At 52.0% G+C, this 20,567-nt stretch overlaps 2 protein-coding genes across 3 annotated transcripts; both read left to right on the top strand.

Moving 5' to 3' along the window:
* Positions 1 to 308: 308 nt before the first annotated feature.
* Positions 309 to 7,132, top strand: SLC26A6 (solute carrier family 26 member 6). 2 transcript variants are annotated; one of them, XM_088061605.1, is made up of 20 exons: positions 309 to 349; positions 1,782 to 1,939; positions 2,223 to 2,362; positions 2,459 to 2,569; positions 2,840 to 3,012; positions 3,091 to 3,255; positions 3,383 to 3,535; positions 3,748 to 3,830; positions 3,923 to 4,070; positions 4,178 to 4,291; positions 4,392 to 4,469; positions 4,607 to 4,702; positions 4,817 to 4,923; positions 5,012 to 5,081; positions 5,248 to 5,340; positions 5,443 to 5,547; positions 6,044 to 6,220; positions 6,344 to 6,398; positions 6,684 to 6,805; positions 6,885 to 7,132. In XM_088061605.1, the coding sequence occupies exons 2-20, from the start codon at positions 1,812 to 1,814 to the stop codon at positions 6,906 to 6,908; spliced, it is 2,142 nt and encodes a 713-aa protein (XP_087917731.1). In that variant the 5' UTR covers positions 309 to 349; positions 1,782 to 1,811; the 3' UTR covers positions 6,909 to 7,132. The 2 variants fall into 2 exon arrangements, with proteins under 2 accessions (XP_087917731.1, XP_087917732.1); XM_088061606.1 differs by lacking the exons at positions 4,817 to 4,923; positions 5,012 to 5,081.
* A 1,304-nt stretch (positions 7,133 to 8,436) lies between these two features.
* Positions 8,437 to 17,302, top strand: UQCRC1 (ubiquinol-cytochrome c reductase core protein 1). The gene is made up of 13 exons (XM_005522084.3): positions 8,437 to 8,557; positions 8,930 to 9,070; positions 9,517 to 9,603; positions 10,632 to 10,761; positions 11,514 to 11,712; positions 12,288 to 12,367; positions 12,514 to 12,629; positions 13,024 to 13,167; positions 13,895 to 14,055; positions 15,047 to 15,132; positions 15,561 to 15,649; positions 16,185 to 16,260; positions 17,083 to 17,302. Exons 1-13 carry the CDS (start codon positions 8,486 to 8,488, stop codon positions 17,145 to 17,147), a joined length of 1,446 nt encoding a protein of 481 aa, XP_005522141.2. The 5' UTR covers positions 8,437 to 8,485; the 3' UTR covers positions 17,148 to 17,302.
* Positions 17,303 to 20,567: the final 3,265 nt, after the last annotated feature.

The raw sequence follows: 20,567 nt of genomic DNA on the forward strand, positions 1-20,567 counted from the left end.
TGAGGTCCTGGATGTCACTGCTGCTGCTTCCCAGCCCCATCCCACCATCCAGAGGACCCAAGATTCTCTAATGCCTGGCCCTGCCCACTGCCTTCACACCACACCTTGCTACCAGTCAGACATTTGAGCCTGGATTTCCGCTGCCATGTCCCCCTGGGCCTGAGCCAAACGTGACTCAGAAATCTCCTGCAACCAATTCTAGGTTGTGATAAAGCCCAGGGAGCTGTGATGGGTTCAGTGGGACTATTAGTGCCCGCGGGGGACCTTTGGAACAAGATAACAGCTGGGTCCATGTGAATTGTGTGAGACCAGGATAGTCCACCGAGCATAGCACACCTGTTTCCAGCAGGTAAGCAAGGGTCTGGGGAAAATACCCTGGATGCCATGACCAGAGGCTGCAGGTAACCCTCCTTGTCCTGGTCACAACTCCTCCTCCAGGACATGGGTTGGGGAGTAGACATCCATGGGAGCCATGGGGGCACAGCAGTGCCCTGGGGATGAACTCTTGGCAGGAGGTTGGGCACCAGGTTGTGCCCAGAGGTAAGAAGCCCCCTGCCTTGCATGTGGGCATGGTGGTCAGGTATGGCAGCATCCTGGATATGGCTGGAGACCAGGAGCTGAGACTGTAGTAGACAGAATGGGATGGCTCTGGGCATAGTGGTGACAGTGCTGGGTCTGCCACAGCTGGGGAGCCCAGCACACCAGAGCACCAAGGGGAGCATGGTGGGTGTTGTGCATCCGTGGTGCTGGGAAGTGGGGCAGGGCAAGAGGAAGGGAACAGTGTCTCAGAGATCACTGCCTGGTTTTAATAAACAGGAGGAAGCAGAGCCTGACTGGTGGCTCCTGACCAATTTGAGCACAAGTAGGAGGGCTGGGGGTAACACAGGGACTCAGGCTGGCACAGCCACAGGCACTCAAGGAGGGAACTGTGGGTCCATTTGCAAGTGGGTGATGAGCATCTTAGGACTGGGCAGGGCACCCAGCAAGGGGATCATGGGTCCAACTGCAAGTGGATGAGCGCTTTGAGACTGAGCAGGCCACCAGCTGGGTGGGCCTGGCATGAAGGTGCAGCTCTCAGAGTGAGCCCTGAGCAAGGACAAGCTGTGGACTCGTACAGGGATTCCTAGTCCCACCATCCCAGCCCTGTGAAGGGTCAGACCTCAGCCCAGCTCAGCTCCTCTGCTCACAGACTCATCCTGCTCTGCACTGCAGGGGTTGAGGGAGGGCACTATTGGAGGGATGACGAGCTGTGACATTTGCCGGGGTTTCACATTCCTGCTCCCCTCATGTGTAAAGGGACAAAGTCTACAGATGAGGCTGTGGGATGGCTGGGGCTCTGCCCAGCAGCTCTATTGGCCCACTGCCCTGCCTTGCTACAGAACACGGCGGGGAAGGTGGTTGGCACCGAGGTGGGTCCTGCATGGGCAGGTGGAGGGGGAGCCCGCCACGAGGCAGCTCTGCTGGCAGACCCCACCTGTGCATTCCAGTGGGGTGGATGGGGCTTCTTTGGGGCAAAAGTGGGGAGCACCGATTGCCAAAGCCTCAGTTCCCTCCCCGCCCACCTGCTGACTGCCTACTGCTCTCCATTTTGAACCACTGCTGCTGCTTCAGGACTCCCAAAACTCGGCTCATACCTATCCTCAGAGCCATTCCTGCGCACCTGGCCAGGATGGGATGGTCCCGTGGGCAAGTGGAGCTGGAGGAGGGGCTTCAGGGTGGGTGCGGTGCTGGCTGCCCCTGGCCGTGGGAATGTGGCTGAGCTGCCCCCTGTGTCCTTGCAGTGGACTGGCATTCCAGAGAGCCAGGTGGGCATGGCAGCAGAGATGGCCCTGAGCCACCGAGCGCCCCGCGAGGTGCTGAGTGAGGCTGAACTGGAGGAGGTGGCGAAGAGGAAACCTCCCACCAAGCCCTCTCTGCGTGGCTGTCTCCACAAGACCAGGTAAGACCATGTGGCCAGTGGGATGTGCCTGGACCTTGCCAAGCATTCTGCACCCCAGTCCTATCACCACAGGAAGCTGCAGACGTGGGGGTTCATTTCCCTATGCCCAAATACCCATGTCTACACTCTGTCCTCCTGCCTGGAGGGACAGCAGGCTCCAGTGGATGGAGCTGATGGTCCTACAGATCCCACTGCTTCCCATGGGGCCCCATCCACCCTCACTGATGTCCCCAAGTCCCCCTGCACTTGTGCTCAACTTCAGCACCTGCTCCCTCCCTGCCAGATGCTCGGGCTCTGCTGCCAAGTCCCTGCTGTTCCGCTTCCTGCCCTTCCTGCGCTGGATGCCCCGCTACCCCATCAAGGACTGGCTCCTGGGGGACATTCTCTCGGGCTTCAGTGTGGGCATCATGCACCTGCCCCAGGGTGAGTGATGCCATTCCCAGGCTACCAGGGGCTTCCCACGGGTGGGGTGGCCAGGGAATAGCTATTGGTGACATTTCTCCCTGCTCCACCTTCTAGGGCTTGCCTATGCGCTGCTGGCTGGGCTGCCACCAGTCACGGGTCTCTACTCCTCCTTTTACCCCGTCTTCCTCTACTTCTTCTTCGGAACGTCAAGGCACAACTCCGTGGGTGAGCTGAGGAAGCATATTCTTGCACAGCAATGGTGGGGAGGAAGCAAGGATGTCCCATGGCACAGCATTACCACATCAGCAGTTGGGGGAACTTTTCTTGCCTTTACTTTACTCCACCAAGAAGGGGGATGGCCAAGCCAGAGCCAAAGTATAATGTGTGTGCTTTGAGCCTGGCCTAAGAAGAGAGGAGCTGAGCCTTTAAGAGGTCCTCTCAGAGAGGTCCTGGTGCCCACCTTGATCTCCCTGCCCACACTCTATCCATTCTCAGGTCCCTTTGCCGTCATCTCTGTCATGATTGGGAGCTTGACGGAATCCCTGGTGCCCAGCGAGAACTTCCTGGAGTCCGTCAATGGCAGCAATGCAACGGTCAATGAGGAACTGCGTGACGCTGCCAGGGTGGAGCTGGTGGCCACCATCACTGTCCTGACGGGTATCTTCCAGGTAAGGTGGTCCCAGCCTAATGTAGCAGAGAACAGGAGACCGTAACCTGTGGCTCATTTCTGCCATCTCTTCTTCCAGGTGGCCCTGGGCCTCCTGCAGTTTGGATTTGTGGTGACCTACCTCTCAGACCCGCTGGTGCGTGGCTACACTACTGCTGCCTCTGTGCACGTCCTCGTCTCCCAGCTCAAAAATATTTTTGGAGTCTCCCAGGGAGAGAACTCAGGGCCGCTCTCACTGTTTGTGGTGAGTGGGGGCTTGCTGGCACCCAGAGACCCCTGGTGCTCACCTGTGGGGCACATAGAGGCCTCCAAAAACCTGCTGGGGAGGTATCTGCTTTCCTGAGCACAATCCCCCCTCCTGTGTTCTCTAGACCGTCATCGATCTCTGCAAGAAGCTGCCAGAGACCAATGTGGGCACCCTGGTGACTGCCATCATTGCCATGGTGGCCATCTTGATTGTGAAAGAGCTCAACCACAAGTTTGCTGCCAAATTGCCCATGCCCATCCCCATCGAGCTTATCACGGTACCCAGAGCTGCCCCAGCCTCCTGTGGGGATGCAGCCAGGAATCCCTGGTGTATCCCTGTCCCCTTCGGGGTGGGGAGAGGTGGGATGGGGTTCCTTAGCAAGTGCAGCTCCAGGGCACTTGTGTTGTCCTCCTCTTCCTCTACCACAGTCCCTGTGGAGGAAGACCCTGTGGAGGAAGACCCTGCCTCACTCCAGTCATTCTCCCCTAGATCATCGTTTCCACCGGTATCTCCTATGGGGTCAACCTGAATGACAAGTTTGGTATCTCCGTGGTGGGCAACATCCCCAGTGGGTGAGCAGGGCCTGATGGTGAAGGGGACTGTGCCAGGGCACCGTGATGCCCACAGCACCCCTGTTTGAGCCCCATCTCTCTCCTGAATGTAGGTTGAAGCCACCCGTGGCCCCTAACTTCAGCTACTTTGGGCAGGTGGCAGGCAATGCCTTTGCCATTGCTGTGGTAGGCTACGCCATCTGCATCTCCCTGGGCAAAATCTTTGCCCTGAAACATGGCTACAAAGTGGACAGCAACCAGGTGATGCTCTGAGGCACAGGGCCCCTACCCTGGGTGAAAGCTAATCTTGCCTTTCTTGCAGCCAGATGAAAGCATGGTGCTCCCCTGCCACTGCTCTGTCCCTGCAGGAGCTGATTGCGCTGGGCCTCTGCAACTTCCTGGGAGGCTTCTTCCAGTGTTTTGCCATCAGCTGCTCCATGTCGAGGAGCCTGGTACAGGAGAGCACAGGGGGAAACAGCCAGGTGGGTCTGGGCAGTGCTGCCTCCCTCCCTGGGGAGGAACCAGGAGCAGGAATCACAGCAAGCAATGGGTGCTCACCTCGCTTCCCACTCTCCTGCACAGGTAGCTGGTGTCATCGCATCCCTGGTCATCCTGGTGACCATTCTGAAGATTGGAGAGCTCTTCCGGGACCTGCCCAAGGTACATCTCGTCCCACAGCCTCTGTGTCACATCCCACACCTGTGCCTGTCCCATGGCATGGTGATATGGGGAACAGTAAACAGCTACGCCCAGATTTGTACTCAACTTCCTCAGAGCTGCAGAGATTTCTCTCCTAGGCCATCTTATCTGCCATCATCATTGTCAACCTCAAGGGCATGTTCAAGCAGTTCAGTGATCTCAGCAGTCTCTGGAAGTCCAACAAGGTGGACCTGGTAAGGCCAGACCTGGGGCTGTGCTCTTGCTCCTGGAGAGGATTTCTCTACCCTCTCTAAGGACTGTGAGTGCCAGTGGAGAGACTTTGCTGCAGCTGACTGTCCCCTCTCCAGCTGGTCTGGATTGTGACATTCATAGCCACCCTCTTGCTGAACTTGGATATCGGCCTGGCGGCCTCGGTGGCCTTTGGGTTGCTCACAGTCATCTTCCGTACCCAGCTGTGAGTACTCCAGGGCTGGGGCTGGTGCCACATCCCAAGGGCAGGAGGGGCCTGTGGTGACCTCAGACCCTTGCTCTGCTCCCTGCAGCCCCCACTACTCCATCCTGGGGCGCATCTCCGACACCGATGTCTACAGGGATGTGGTGGAATACGAGATGGTAACAGCACCAGGGGTGGGGGAAGAGCTGCCTGCAATGGGGTCACAGATCAAAGCATCCCCAGTAGTGGCTCCCTGGAAAAAGGGGCTGGGAGCGTCTTGGTGGTGGGAGGGAAGGGGGCAGATGGCTCCACCCCTGGGGTAGCACCCTCCCCATCTGCCCCCAGGCACAGGAGGTCCCTGGTGTGAAGATCTTCCGCTCTTCCTCCACCATCTACTTTGCCAACGTGGAGCTGTATGCTGAGGCCCTGAAGAAAAAGGTAGGAGAGCCACCAGCCTCAGAGTGCTTCCTGTGTCTCCTGCCTGCCAGCAACAGTGTGGTGTTGGGGCAGCTGGGGACAGAGGGCCACATTGCTTTGCAGAGCGGCATTGATGTGGACCGCCTGATTGAGAAGAAGAAGAAGGCCCTCAAGAAGCTGAAGAAACAGCAGAAGAAACTGGAGAAGGAAAAGGCAAAGAGGAAAAAGGTGCTTCCACCCCTCCAGTGACATCCTGCACCTATTCCCTCCCTGGCTCTGACACTTCTGTCAGTGCACTGGTGGGATTTGGTGGTCCATGTGGTTCCCAGCTCAGTTTAGGGCAAATAGGTGAGAAAGGCACAGTGTCACACCCAAGGTCAGTGGGAAAGTGGGGCTGTTAATGATTATGTGTTGGAGCTGCCAAGTCATTAACCCTTTGGCAAGATAATTGGAATTAAGAGCAAGAGCAAAGGCTGGCCTGGTGCCAGCTAGTGAGCCTGCACTCTGCAGAGTGGTGCTGGGGAGAGGGGTGGATTTTGACACATCTGAAAAGAGCCCAAAAGTGGGTGAAGATGTGAGAGAGGCACCCACTCCCAGGGCCACACACTGCCTGTGCCCTCACACAGCCAAAGAGCCTCACCAAGGTGAGCCCAGGGGAACACTGCCATGACCAGGGTGCTGCCAACCCTGGAGCAATGACACCAGGTCTCCTTCCCTTCCCCAGAATGCAGAGGATGGTCCAGGCCTGTCGGTGATTGAGCTGAATGTGGGAGAGAGCACTACACCCTCAGAGCCCACCCTGCACAGCCTAGGGCTGCCCCAGCCCACCTTCCATGCCGTCATCTTGGACTTCAGCCCTGTCAGCTTCGTAGACACAGTCTCCATCAAGATCCTGAAGAATGTAAGGGGCTGGGGAGCAGGCAGGACAGCAGCCTCGATGAGGGTGTCTCTACGGCCCTGTGGGGTGCCCCGGTGGCTGCTGCCCATCCCTCTTCCTGGGTAAAATGTTTTTTCCCATTTGCAGATCTTCAGGGATTTCCATGAGATAGAAGTGGATGTCTTCATTGCCAGCTGTTCGGGTGAGGGGGATCTGCAGAGTCATGAGCCCTGGCCAGACATGGCCAGCCCTTTGGCACACAGCTGATAGCCTGGGGGGTGTCCCTCCATGGTGCTGCCATCCCCAGGGTTTTCCCAGGAGACAGATGCTGCAGGTTGTCCCTTGGATCTAATTTGAGCCTCGAAGCTGGGTCCCTGGTGGTCCCTGGTGTCCCTCACAACACAGGAGGCGGGAGGAGGCTGCTCCAGGTGGGTGGTGGGGGGCTCAGCTAGGTGCCATCATTTTAGATACTTATCCTTCCACACAGTATCCGTCCTGGCCCAGCTGGAGCGGGGCAACTTCTTCAGTTCAGCCATCACCAAGCACTCCTTCTTCCCCTCGGTGCATGATGCCGTGGTGCACATCAGCAGGGAGCGGCAGCAGGCCTCGGTGAGCACCTAGCCTTGCTGTCCCCAGCATGGCGATGGAGAGGGCAGCCACACCAAGCCCTCCTATCTGCCCCTCTTAGGTGGACCACAGCACCAGAATGTAGCCCCTCAAGAGGAAGACATCTCCCCCAGGAGCTGGGCAGGCAAGGAAGGCTTTGCCACCCTGATGGCACCAACTCACCCACCCTGGAGCTCAGATGCCCTGATCCCCACCAGCCCCTCTGGACTCTGAGTGCTGCGGCCCTGCCCTGTCCACAAGCCTGCTGTGATGGGGCTGCTGCTGCACGGAGCTGCTCCTGGCTGTAACACCGAGGGGCCGCCTGGTGCCCCCACATTGCCCCAGCACGGGCCTGCCCCACCAGGCCAGGACGTGGCTTGGGGGGCGGTGGAAGGGCCAAAGGGTTCCCGTTCCCAGCAGCGGGCTGGCATCATGAATAAAGCTGCGTGGTGTTTCTCAGGGTTGGTTTCAATGCCCTTTCCTCCATGATGGTACTTTCAGGCCAGACCACCTGGCTGCACCCCGGCCCTGCTGGGAATGGCCTACCTGCAGGTGGGTGAACATAGGTTTGAGTAACGAGCGAGCATTCGGGTGAAAAAAAGTCAGGAGACAGTTTGGCCTGTGCAAAAGCATTTGGTACAACACCTGGCATAACAGTGATATCTGCATAATTATTGTCTTCCGCAATGGGCCAGGCAAACCTGTGTGAGACTGAACATGCAGCACGTAAAAGTTATGCTGTCAACTGTTAATCAAAATCTACAATGTCTGTAACTCTGTAAATAAAAGTGGATTATTGACATATCGTTAAGAGGAAGATTCAAAGTGAAAGATCACATTAGCAGCATATGTAGAATTGGTTACAATATTAAGTGGTTTGTGTGAAAACAATTGAAAGGCATATTGAATAGCAGCTAACTCTAAAATTTGCACTGAGGAATTCTCCATTGTCAACACCTTGTTATGCCATTGGGCAGAGTCACTTATATGCCTAACTACTGAGCCATGCTGGTTCTGCTGGATGCATCCTTAAAAATAGTCCATCAGAATCGAGAAATGTACTCTTGTGCTCTCATTCCCCCCTCTGAGAATGCCCAGGATGCCCATTTCTGGATATCCATTCTCTTGGATCCCTATTCCCAGAATGCTCATTCCGAGACCCACATTCCTTAGAACCTGTCCCCGCCATTTTCCAGGTTCCCCATTCCTGGGACCCCCATTTCCAGGTTCCCCATTCCCGGGACCCCCATTTCCAGGTTCCCCATTCCCTGGGACCCCCATTTCCAGGTTCCCCATTCCCGGGACCCCCATTTCCAGGTTCCCCATTCCCGGGACCCCCATTTCCAGGTTCCCCATTCCCTGGGACCCCCATTTCCAGGTTCCCCATTCCCGGGACCCCCATTTCCAGGTTCCCCATTCCCGGGACCCCCATTTCCAGGTTCCCCATTCCCGGGACCCCCATTTCCAGGTTCCCCATTCCCTGGGACCCCCATTTCCAGGTTCCCCATTCCCGGGACCCCCATCCCGGGCTGTCCCGTACGCGCCCCCAGGCCCGTGCCCTCCCGCCACCAGGGGGCGCGCTCGCCTGCCCGCCCTGTCTGCGCGCGCTTACGGCGCCGGCCGTGCCCCGCGCTGCGCAGGCGCACTGCGGTGGCTCTGTCGCTCGGGCTGCGGCGGAGCAAGATGGCGGCGCGCTCAGTGTGCCGGGCGGGGAGCGCGGCTGGGCGGGCGCTGCTGTGGGGCCCGCGCCCCTCCGTGAGTCACCGCGCCCCGCGGCGGCAGCGCGGGGGGGAGCCCGGCCGGGCCGCGGGCGGCCCTCAGTGCGGAGTGGCTGCTGGGCCCTTCCTGTGCCCCGGCCGGGAAGGTCATGGGGACGCGGCGGGCGGTGCGGGCCGGGCGGCGGTGGCTGTGGGAGCCCCCGGACCCCGGTGCGGGCGGGGAGCATTGGTGACTGTCAGTGTCACCCAGTGCGGGGCTTGCCGCCGAGCTGCTGTCCGCCCCGGTACCGGGGTGTGACAGCTTCGTGCGGCTTTTCCATGGAGGTTCCCACTTCTTCAAACCTCTGAGTTCCCGGCCCTGTCGAGGAGAACAGTCTGTTAGTAGTGATGACAGCCTTTATTTTTACAGGCAGCTTTATTGACTTCGACAAGGAAGCGAGGTGCTGCCACCTATGCCCAGACACTCCAGAATATCCCTGAGACCCAGGTCACTACCCTGGAGAACGGCCTCCGTGTAGCCTCAGAGGAGTCCAATCATCCAACCTGCACGGTAAGTTTAACATCAGTTCGGGGCTCATTTGAATCAATCGGCCTTGCCTAGTCTGCAGCTGGTCTTCCAAAAGGGACAGACCCCTGTGTGAACCAGCACTTTTGACAGAGACCCCACTGCTTCTCTTTGTGAACAGGTGGGATTAATATAGCAGCAGGAAGGCCAGACTGGTGTTGTACTGTCTTTAGACAAGTGTTTGTGCTGTACAAATTTGCTCCGCCTTACAGTTTTCATATGAACAGTAAGTGATCAGTAAAAGTCATCTGTCTGACAAAACCAGATTTGGTGAAGCTGAGAGAGAAAAAGCCAAAGTATATACAAGAATGTACGTTTTGTGTAGTGTAGTGTTTGTGGACCAGACTTCTTGTCCCTGCTCTTATTTTTGTGTCATCAGGATGCTGACTGTTTTCTTCTCTAATGTTGGCACTCGCTGGTTTTGTTGCCAGGTGGGTTTGTGGATCGAGGCTGGGAGCCGCTATGAAGATGCAAAGACCAACGGGGCTGGTTTCTTTATGGAACACTTGGCCTTTAAGGTAAGGATGTGTGCTAGGTCTGCACAGAGCTGCCTTGAATATTCTGTCCATACATCCATACATTGTCCTCTTGTTTTGGAGGCTGTGGCTGTTGAAAGAGGGTGTAAATCAGGTCATCTGAGTCCTAGAGTCTTTGCACACAGTATAAACATAAGTCTAAAAAGGCATCTAGCCCATGTGGTGCTCATTGGTTGAATGTGCAGCAACTTCCAAGCATACATTAATTAAAAATAACTCTTACTTACTATTTGCTGATTTTTAGTCTGAAAGGAAAAAATGTTTTAATTAACAAGTGTAACACACATAGAGCACTGTGTTATAAAGCATATTTTCTCAGGTTAGCACAGAGAGTTCAAAGCAGTATTTCCTTTAGCCATTTATTTTTCTTTGCTTTTCTTACTGGTCTAGCAAAGTTCAGAGGCTACAATTCTTGCTTTTCAAATTATGCAGGTGTCTGCTGAACAGGGCAGAAAGCATCTAAGTCTGGGACTTGATGACTCAAGTTCAGCTTGTACCTTCATAGGCAACTACAGTATCTGGCTAGCTCCTTATGAGATGGGCCCTGTATTAGAAGTAGTCTTCTGCTTCTTTTTGTCTTCTTCTATATATCATTGCTTGGATACCTAGAAACTTGCTTGTTTTTGGTTTGGGTTTGTTCTTGGTTTACTTCCAGGGATGTGCTGTTCAACCACTGTTGTCCCAGCATAGGTTGTCTCCTACTCTCCTGAGTTTTTGTTGGTTAGTGGTGATGACAGCCTTTATTTTTACAAGCATCTTTATTGTGTTTCAATAAACACAAGCTTTATTGAAAGTTTGTGTTAGTCTTTCAAAATACACCTCAGTCATTGTTTATCTAGAGGAAATACGCCAAGTATTAAATCTCTTGCCCTGTGCACCTGCCCATGGCTTTTATGGATCACATGACAGTTTTTATTTCTTAAGGTCTTTATTGTTATTTTCATTGCTTTAATTCTGACCTAAAGGGAAGTTTGTTCATTTAGTAATTGAGTTTATCTGGTTTCCTTTAGGGCACAAAGAAGCATCCTGGCTCGGCCTTTGAGAAGGAGGTGGAAAGTCTGGGTGCTCACCTGAACGGGTACACCTCCCGCGAGCAAACTGCCTTCTACATAAAAGCCTTGTCCAAGGATATGCCCAAAGGTAAGATGGCCAGGGGCAAAGTCTGATTGGGAGGTTAAGTAAGTGCATGTGCTTCTGTTTCTCACCCCCAAGCATCTTTTCTAGCAACAGACCAGGGACTGAATTGAAGCTGCACAGTAAATTAGAGGTTCTGGTTGGTAGTTGAAGAGAACAGTGCAGTGATGTGGTGCTTCAAGACTGTATGTTTGTGTGTCCCTAAACCAAGAGTTTTAGTTATGTTGGGCTGCACTGTATTGCCAAAAGCGAAGATTGGAGGGATTCACTAATTTGTGGTTGTTTTATGGAGCTTAGCTGAGGTCAGTGACAGCTGCTGTGTGAGAAGTCCTCCGTGCAGCTCTTGAAGGTGCTCTTCATGCTCTGTACTGCCATGTGCTCCCTTCTCTGGGTTGGTTTTGGGCAGAGGCAGTGATTTGAGTAGGGGCCTTACTGTAGACGTGGGCTGTGCTGTAGGCATCACAAACTCCTTGTAAGGATTTGTTGTCTATCTGGAAGAATCCCTGCTTCTGACATACTTCATCTTCTGCACATGTTGCCTGAACTGTGCTGGCTGGGGTGCTTGGCAAGCTGATTTGGAGACTTCTTGGTAAACCAGTGTTTGTTCCTCCCAGATGCTTTGGGAACGGGTTGCACTCGGCTTTGTTATGTCACATGCCCTCCCTCAGCATGGTTTTTGCTCACTCCTGTGTGTCTCCTTTCAGCAGCACTGGATAGCAGTCAGGCAGTGGGATGCTAACGCTGGAATTGTGTTGCAGTTGTAGAGCTTCTGAGTGACCTTGTGCAGAACTGTGCGCTGGAGGATTCTCACATTGAGAGGGAGCGTGGCATCATCCTTCAGGAGTTGAAGGAAATGGACAGCAACCTGGCAGATGTCACCTTTGATTACCTTCATGCCACTGCTTACCAGGGGACTGCACTGGCCCACACCGTTGAAGGGACCACAGAGAGCATCAAGTGAGCAACAGGCTGGATGTGGTGCACAGCCTAGGGGTGCAGTCCATGAGGTGCATGACTGCTGCTTCCTGGTGTGATGACTGCACAGTGTGTACATGGAGGTGATCTGAGCCCATAGGCTTCTCCTTGTGCTCTGTGTTTTCTCCACTGGCACTGGTGAAAGTGTAACGTTGCACACATTCCTTAGAACCACCTCATGCTGGCCCTTCCTGAGGCTGGAAGGGACAGGTTGAACCCTCTCCCATACTTCTCAGTTTGTCAGAAAAATTAGAGAGCTAGGGGTGCTCATTAAAGCAGTGGCCTTGTGTTAGCTCTGTGACTGGGCTCAGTACTCTGCAGTCTGTATTGAAGTCTGGCTTTAACTCTCCATCTTAGCTGCTGGTTCCTGTTCTTTGTGTTCTAGAGTTAGAGCACAGGGCAAACAGTATACAGTGCATTCTTGCTTCTAAAAAGCATTGTTGCCCCACAATAAAGGCAATCCCTGGTGTCTCTGCACTGTGAACTTGACTCTCCTAAGCCTCTCATTCCTCCAGAGCTGGAGATGCTGATGTTCCGAGTCTCTATGTTCTTTCCAGGAGGCTGACCCGAGCAGATCTGGCTTCATATGTTGATACTCACTTCAAGGCACCTCGTATGGTCCTGGCAGCTGCTGGAGGTAAGTTCTAGGTCCTTGTAATTCTGGGAAGCCTTGGTATTTCCAAGCACGTGATCAGACTTGTCTCACATCACTAATGCAAAATCAGATAATTTTGTAAACTAGTTTGTTTTAAGACTGGAGATCTCGCTCTTTGTCGTTGCCAGGTATTTCCCACAGAGAACTGGTAGATGCAGCTAAGCAGCACTTTACTGGGGCGCCTTTTTCATACAAGGGGGATTCTGTGCCTGCCCTCCCACACTGTCGCTTCACAGGGAGTGAGGTAAAGTTGTTCTGGTCCCCATCAAAACAAGCAGCTGTTGCCCATCAGTGGAATGAATGTGAAACCAAGTACAGCTGCTTCTCGGTGGAAAAGCCTGTGTGTCTCAGAGAAGCTGATGATGCACCGTCTTGGTAGTGCTCCCATGTACTGTTCTTGGGGCTTGTTGCCACGTGTTGGGTTTTAGATGGGACCCAAATCCATTAAGAATGTGAGACTGTTGCTCATATGATCTGCTGCAAAACTCAGAATAGCTGGTTTGTGCTCAGTTCTGCCTGGGATTCTTTCATTTTACTGGAATAACATCAAGTGCCCCAGTTTGTCAGCCTGGCATTGCAGTAGGCTGCAGACAGATCGCAGTGTTCATGTAGTTCTCCTCCACTTGATGACTTTCCAGATCCGTGCCAGAGATGATGCTCTGCCCCTTGCCCATATTGCTCTTGCTGTGGAGGGGCCAGGATGGGCTGATCCAGACAACGTGGTCCTCAATGTGGCTAATGCTATCATAGGGCGCTACGACCGCACTTTTGGAGGTGGGAAGGTAAGAGTCTTGGGAGAGCAACAGGAAGAACCTGGAGCCTTTTCATGTCAAGTGTTATAGGGACCCTAGGTGGCTGTGCTTTAGGGGAGTTGTTGTGGTTAACTTCCAGCTGTGAAGGGGTTAGGAGCCTGGAAAGTAGAACAGAAGTGTAATCAAGGCTAATCCAGGACAGCTCTTGAGAGGTGATGCTGGCAAATGAACTGAACTTTCTGTGGAAGAGGTGTAGTTGGTGAATTCTCAGCAGCTTATTCCCACACAACTAATTACTTGGTGAGGATGATGGTGGAAGCAGGACAGAATACTCTACAGCCTCATGATGCAAACTTGTCTTACCCCTGCAGAGCAAATGGAACTTGTTTAAAACCTCAGTATTGTATCCATTATCGTCTGAAATCTGTCTGGCCTGTATATCTGTGCTAGCCACTGCTGCTGGGAGACCTTGTCCTTCCCATTTTTTTCCCACTCCTACGGTGGTGCATACCAGCTTTTCATCTGCAGCTGGGAAAGGAAATGGTTCTGCTGGATGGAATCCTAGGCCATTGTCTGTGGCTTTTCCAGCAGTGTTTCTCATCTGTTGACCACATGAAGGCTCTAAATTAAACTCTCCTTCAGCAAAGTGTTCCGCTCTGTCTTGTCTATGGTCTTTGTGAAAACAGCTCAGTGGGAAAGAATTTAAGCCGTGAGGAATCTGGAAGTGAAATGGCTGACAGCATCTCCTTATTTACAGAATCAGTCTAGCAGGCTGGCTAAGCTTGCTGTGGAGCATAATCTCTGCCACAGTTTTGAGCCATTCAACACCTCCTACTCTGACACCGGCCTCTTCGGTTTCCATTTTGTTTCTGACCCTCTGTCCATAGATGATATGATGTTTTGTGCCCAGGGAGAGTGGTAAGTACAACTTTGGCACAAGTTGCTGTTCAAGATCTGAGCCTCTTGTGGGAGACTGAGGTGCTGGGGAAGCATATTAAGTTTACAAAGAGTTGTGTCTCTTTATGAACTTCCTGGTAACTTGCATTCTGGTTAAGTGATCCTGTAAGTGGTTTCTGTAAATCTCTAAGGATGTTGCTTTTGAGGAGCTGTTATAATACCTTAGGGCTCCTCAGGTCTTCTGTTTATGCTTTCAAGTATTAGCACCGAGGCTTTGGGGTTTTTTATATACAAGTGAGATCATTCCTTAGACAAGGCTTTCCTAGGTGCCCAGGAGACTTATCTCTATTGTCTTGTTAAGCCTGAGCAAAGCAGGCAAGTTCCTGCTGCTCAGGCTCTTGTGTTGTGGCTGATGAATGACCTGCTGCAGGAAACCTGCCAGTGTTTGGGAGCCTTCCGGCTGTCCATCTTACTGTGTCCATGAACCAGTAATGATTCAAGGCTACATCTGAGCTACAAGCCATTCTGTGTGGAGCAGGTGGAGTGAGCCCTTGCCCCAGAGACGTGGCCGTTGGCAGGAGAAAAAGGGGTGTAGCAGCTGGAGTCCAAACACACTGTGCAGCTGTCTTGTTCTTTCAGCATCAGTTTCTATAGCAGCTTGCCATGCATGGGAATGGCATGCCTTCCTTCTCCTGTGATAGGGCAGTGCACAGCTTGTGCTTCTGGACAAGCCAGAGCCAGCACCAGGCCTGCTGAACCTCTGAGTGTAACTCAGTGTGCATCCTGCTGGCTGAATCCCCTGCCTGTGTGCTGGAGCTCTTACCTCCTGCTGCTCAGTGCTCCCCAGTTCTTCGCTGCTCTGTGGAGATCAAGGATGAATATCAGCCTGCAGGACAAGCAGTGTTGATAGCAGCTTATTTTTGAGGGGGCTGGGGAAAGGGAGGAATTCACTTTCTGTCTGAGGAAGCAAAGATCTTTAAGAGCTTTTGTGGTCTTTCCATGTCTTCTCCAGGATGCGTTTGTGCACTAGTACCACAGAGTCAGAGGTGACAAGAGCCAAGAACTATCTGCGAAATGCCATGGTGGCTCAGCTGGATGGTATGTTCTGGCTTTTTACTCTTTTGACCACAGAGCAGCTTTCAGAGGGTTTCTGCTTGGGGTTTTCCTGTGCTAGAAGTTGCAGTTCTGCTGGCAGGTACTTTGCCTGCTCCACCCTCCTCCCGCCATGCTGTCAAAGCAGCTGACCCCAGCCTGCTGTGCTCCTAGGAGTGGCATACTGCCCTGCGATCTAGGAATTGAGACCTTCAAACTGGTCTGTCTTGGCTGTAACATTTTGGAAACTAGTAAAGTAATCTGTGTATTGCTTAGCTCCTGCTGGAGCTGCCTAGAGTGGGAATTAGGACTGTGCGTTGTTAGCAGAGGGTTTAATGCTTAGAGTTTCTACTCTGTGCTTTGGCTGATGACCAGGCTGTGCAATTCTGGAAGGCTTCTTGGTGCACTGACCATGCAATATTTTCAACATCCAGGTACCACACGAGTGTGTGAGAATATTGGAAGCCATCTCTTGCACTATGGACGCCGTATCCCTCTGGAGGAGTGGGATGCCAGGATTTCTGTAGGTATCCATTTGTTTTGGCTAGGATATCTGAGCATGATTGGTGTCAGCACTGTCTGGCCTTAGTCTGCTGCAGTAACACATGGCTTACTTATCCCTTAAGCAGACTGCTTGGAGTCCAGGTGGTTATCCTGCTGATGGTGATGTAACTGTCAGAATCTCTGACTTAGACACAGTGTATCCTGTGTCCCTGTGGCTGGAGTCAGTCCATCCCAGAAAGAGGGCATACAATTGTGTTAAGCGACACAACCTGTTTTCCTAGTGGTGTCCCACACCTAGTTTTTGTAATTTCTGCAGCCACTTTATCCCTTAGAAGTCTTCCAATTTTGGCCTTCTCTTCTGTACCTATGGGAGAATGCATGTGTAGGGATGTTAGCCATTCTTGCAGGCAGAGCTGGGCTGTTGGTGCAGATGGCCCCAAGGGTCTGATTGTATCTTTTAATGATCTTGATATGTAATGGCAACAGTAACTTGCAACTTTGAGAAGTGTAGATCTGCTGGCAGAGTCATTAATTGCTTGTTTGATCTTTATTAGGCTGTTGATGCAAGAATGGTGAGAGATGTCTGCAGTAAATACATTTACGACAAATGCCCGGCAATTGCAGCAGTGGGTGAGTAGTAGGTGACAATCAGCACACACGTGAAAAACAAGGCAGGGCCAAGAGTCAAGTGAGATTTGCAGGCAGTCCTCGTATGTCTGTCCAGACTCCTTAAGCCACTCTGGTTCATTACTGGTGCCCTCCTGCCTCTGCACATAAGGTGTGCCAAGGAACATTTGCCACGAGATCAGACTTGTAGGTGATGGAGATACAGTGGCAGTGAGCTGCTGGCTGTCCTCCCACCTCTGGCTGCTGTGGAGCTGTGACTAAGACTGGGAGTCCTGTAGCTGGGTGTGGGCCCAGCACGTCTGCCAGGTGTCCTTACCCTTGGGTCAGGGTGGTTTATGTAAGGGAAGTGAAGGGACCTGATTCTCCTGTGCTGCTCTGGCATGTCTGTCTGGCCAAGGACAAATTCCTCTTGGAAAACCTGCCTAAGCAGCTCAGCTCTGCTGCCTCCTTCCTGTCTGTTGAGAATTCCCCTCCTCCTTGCAGCTGTTTCCTCTGGCCTTCAAAGTGGAGCAGCTTGGAAAAGGGAGACAGTATTTGAGCAGGAAGTTGAAATGTTGAAATGACTTGGTGGCTCCCTGTATTTGATACCTGTACTGAGCATTGTGGAGCAGTGTGAAAAAACACCTTACTCTGTCAGGAGCTGGTATCTGTTAGTTTTCCTGATGCAGGTTTGAGCTGTAGTTGCCTGGTTTTTGCAGACCTGCTATGGATTGCAAGCACAGGCTGCTCTGCCACCATCTGCTTTAAAGACCATGAGAAACTGTACAGGGATATTTAACTATCAAGTTACTTTACTAACAAGTGACTTTACTCCTGTTCACTCAGGTCCCATTGAACAGCTCTTTGATTACAACCGCATCCGCAGTGCCATGTACTGGGTCCGTCTCTAGGATGTGTTGCCTGAAGGTTGGAAATAATGAAGTTGTGGACTGTGACAGGTTCCCTCTGGCACTGAATGTCTTGGGCACCACGGGCAAGCTGAATCCATTCAAAGCAGCTGTCTTCTCTGTGTTAAATGAATAAAAATAAATATATCTTAAGTGAAGTTGGTTCTGCTGGTGGTCAACTGTGTCTTCCTGGGTGCTGTGTGTAGACATAGTTAATCCTGCCAAACTGGGGAGATACAGTGTGAGGAGCTGGAGCTGTACATAGGCAAACATCTTTCCAGAGGGGCTATGTTACAGTAATCCATATATTTCTATATGGAGATGTGTTACCTCTCATTTTAAGCTTCCTGGTTATCTGTAAACCAGCTCAATAATGAGCAGAGACTATTGTGCAGTGGTGGTGTTGGTCTACGCACTCTTCTTTTATGCTCCATGCAGTCAGGCTCAGCTATGCAGTAACTGAGAAGCTTCTGACTGGCCTATACCCGTAAGATAATCTCTAGGTCTGAGTAGCTGGAAGAGGTACCCAGCCCTTTCTGCCTTTTTGGTGTTAAACTGGTTGTTGCTCCCTTTGTTTTGCCTCTGGGAAGTTGGAACACGGAACAGAAAGCTGAGGAAGGGGGATGGAGAATTTTCCCACCAGGTGGCACTAGCCTGTCACAGCTACCCTTGGAAGCTGCAAGGTATTCCTGTTTGATTTTTCTCTTTGGGATAAATGTCTCTGACGTTCTCATTTAATTTCCAGGTTCTGCCCTGACAAGGGAGATTTAAAAATAGTGTAAAGTTTCTCAGAGTTAGTCATTACACTTGAGACTAATCCAGTGTACTAAATCATTTGTGCTGAATCTGGATTCTTGATCAGAGAGTCAGTGTGTCTGAACCCATTGCGTATACTAGGCAAGTTTGAAACTGTTAAATGCTCTTGATGCAATTTGGGTTTAACTATCATCACAAGCTCTGGCTCGTTAAAAGTGCACTGAGGGCTGAAAAACTAAACAAATTCACTTATGCCTCCAGCCTTGTGGAACCAGTAAATGATTCTGTCTTGGGTTTGTGACTGCAATCAGACTGTAATCCTCTTTTGTCTTCCATTGCTATATATTTTCCCCTCCTGGTTGATTTTCCCAAGTGTTATGCAGTTGGTGAGAAATACAAGGAAAGAGATCCTTGTTTAGCATTTCCTACAAGTTTTCTTCTCTGGAGGTATCTCTTCGGGAATGTCTGTTTTCCTTGAGTAATTTTTTCCTCAGGCTCTTCTCTACTAGTTTATTCTAGGAACACATTCAAACCCCTCAGCAACAGATGCTTTCCAAGTTGCTCTGTTTTGCTGCAAAAGCAACTGGCTATGCTTAGCCTTGCTCCCAGCACTTCAGCAAGGACCAGCTCCTGACCAAAGGCTGCAGCTCTGCTAGGCTGCCTGGCTTGTGCAGCCTTAAATGGATTTTGTAGATACTTTTTCCATATAGAACTCTGAGTATCTGGGCTGATCTGGACTAGGAGCCATGCTTTGATGAGTGACACTGGATGCAGAGGACTGTTGGGTGCCTGTTAGGAGTCAAGGCTGAGCTGTGCTCAGGATGTTGGCACTTCCAGGGTGCAGTTGTGGTAGCACTCTGCCTTGTAGTGCCTGTTGTGTTTGTGTGCTGTGGTAGTCCATGCCTCCAGAAACACGAGCATCTCACCAGCTCCAAGGATTGAGAGATTTGCCATCATATTTTTTTCCCTGGTAAACAATAACAGGGGATGTAAAAGGTGGGAAAGGGAAGCCCATTCAGAAGTTTGTTCCTTCTTGGCAAAGATAGCCATGCTCTGAGCCTTATCAAGGGCTTGGGAAGTGTAACCTGGAATTGGTGCAGAGTCATTAAACATTTGGCAGCCAAATGCTTTGATACTGGAGGAACTGAAGCTCTAATATCATTGGCAGGTCTCTTGCTGTTTGAGCTCTATGGCATTGTTTCTGTTCCTCCACCAGAGTAGCCTCAGTCCATGGAATCCAAACTGGGAAGTGTCTGGCATGACAGAAGTGTCCTATCTCAGCTCTTCCTGAACCTTAAGAGATCTTTTGCTGGACTCCCTCTCCCTCTCCTCCTGCAATTTCCGCTGCCCAGTGAAGGACAGTGCCAGAGGAGGGAGTTGGAACCATCCCTAGAAACATCCCAAGTTCACTGTAACTGGAGATGGCCTGGGTGACCTAATAAATCTGTTTCCTGGCTCGATGGACAATGTGGGATTGTTCAGTGGGGCTCTTTGACCAGTTTAGTTTTCAATAGCTTAAGTGTTTTATTTTGCTACTTGGAAGGTTACTTGGGATCCCATTAGTCTGTGCTGATAAATTTAGCCTGGTATATGGATTGGCCTTTGCCCCCTCTCCTTCTGCATGGTCTTACCCTCTCCAGATTAAATCCCTTCTTTCAAGCTATTGTGATTGCTTTTACTCCATGAGACCTTTGCATTCCATCCGTTGGCTGCTAAAGGAAAGGATTTGGAAAGGAGGATACTGTGCATTGCTGTGTGCACCCTGTGCAAGGCTCTGCAGTTCCCTGCACAGCACTTCAGTGGCTTGTCTCCACTACACAGAGCTATTCTAGGAATGTAAACTCTAGCAGTGAAAATAGGGAGCACTGGCTAGAGGCCTGTGCTGAGTGTTCCATGTTGTCCTGGTCTCTGCAGGGAGAGCTGCTGGTACCTCCAGTGCAGGGCTGCAGGGCTCAGCAGATGTACAGGGTGGATCTGCCTGTGGAGCAGGCAGCCCCTTTGATATGTGAGATGCTTGTTTGTGATTCGGGTGCTTGCCAAGAGAGGGGCCACAGCAGCCAATTGTTAGAGTTGCCTCACCTGAACTAATTACCCACCCTGGAAAGTACAGTTGATACTCATCATGGGTGCTGAGCCAAGCCTGTCCTGGGGAAGCAGGGAGCTGCAGGGAGGCTTTCACAGGAATGAGAGGGTTGGAGCTATGCCACTCTTTGGTGCCAGAGAACTTTTGGGAGGAGAGCCCACAGCCCTCTGGGCCTGCTTCTCTACCTGCTGTCCTGCCAAGGCTGGTGAAAAATGGCAATGGGAACCATAGGTGAGTGGGGTTTAAAAGACAGGGCAGCAGTGCAGCTCTGTGGTGTCTTGTGTTGCTGGAGCCTTGCTCTGCTCAGACCCCTGGAGCAGGGATTGACTGAGGTGTTGGCATGGCTGTGACCAGGGACTTTCTCCCCCAACCAGCCCCTATATAATGTGATTTGCTCAGGAAAGGGATGGGTTCTCCCTGTGATGAAGTGTCTCTCACTGGGGCTGCAGGATTGCCAGGCTGAGGGAGGTACCTGGTGCTTGGTAGTCCTGCCCAGGACTCCTGCACTTCTCTTTGCCCTTCTGTGCACTGCTGAGACTTTGTACCCCAGGAGAGACGAACACTGAGCAGCGGTATCTGGACAC

The sequence above is a fragment of the Pseudopodoces humilis genome, chromosome 13 (assembly GCF_049639895.1).
Source record: "Pseudopodoces humilis isolate 2021_Gansu_Grassland_sample_001 chromosome 13, ASM4963989v1, whole genome shotgun sequence".
NCBI classification, from domain to species: domain Eukaryota; kingdom Metazoa; phylum Chordata; class Aves; order Passeriformes; family Paridae; genus Pseudopodoces; species Pseudopodoces humilis.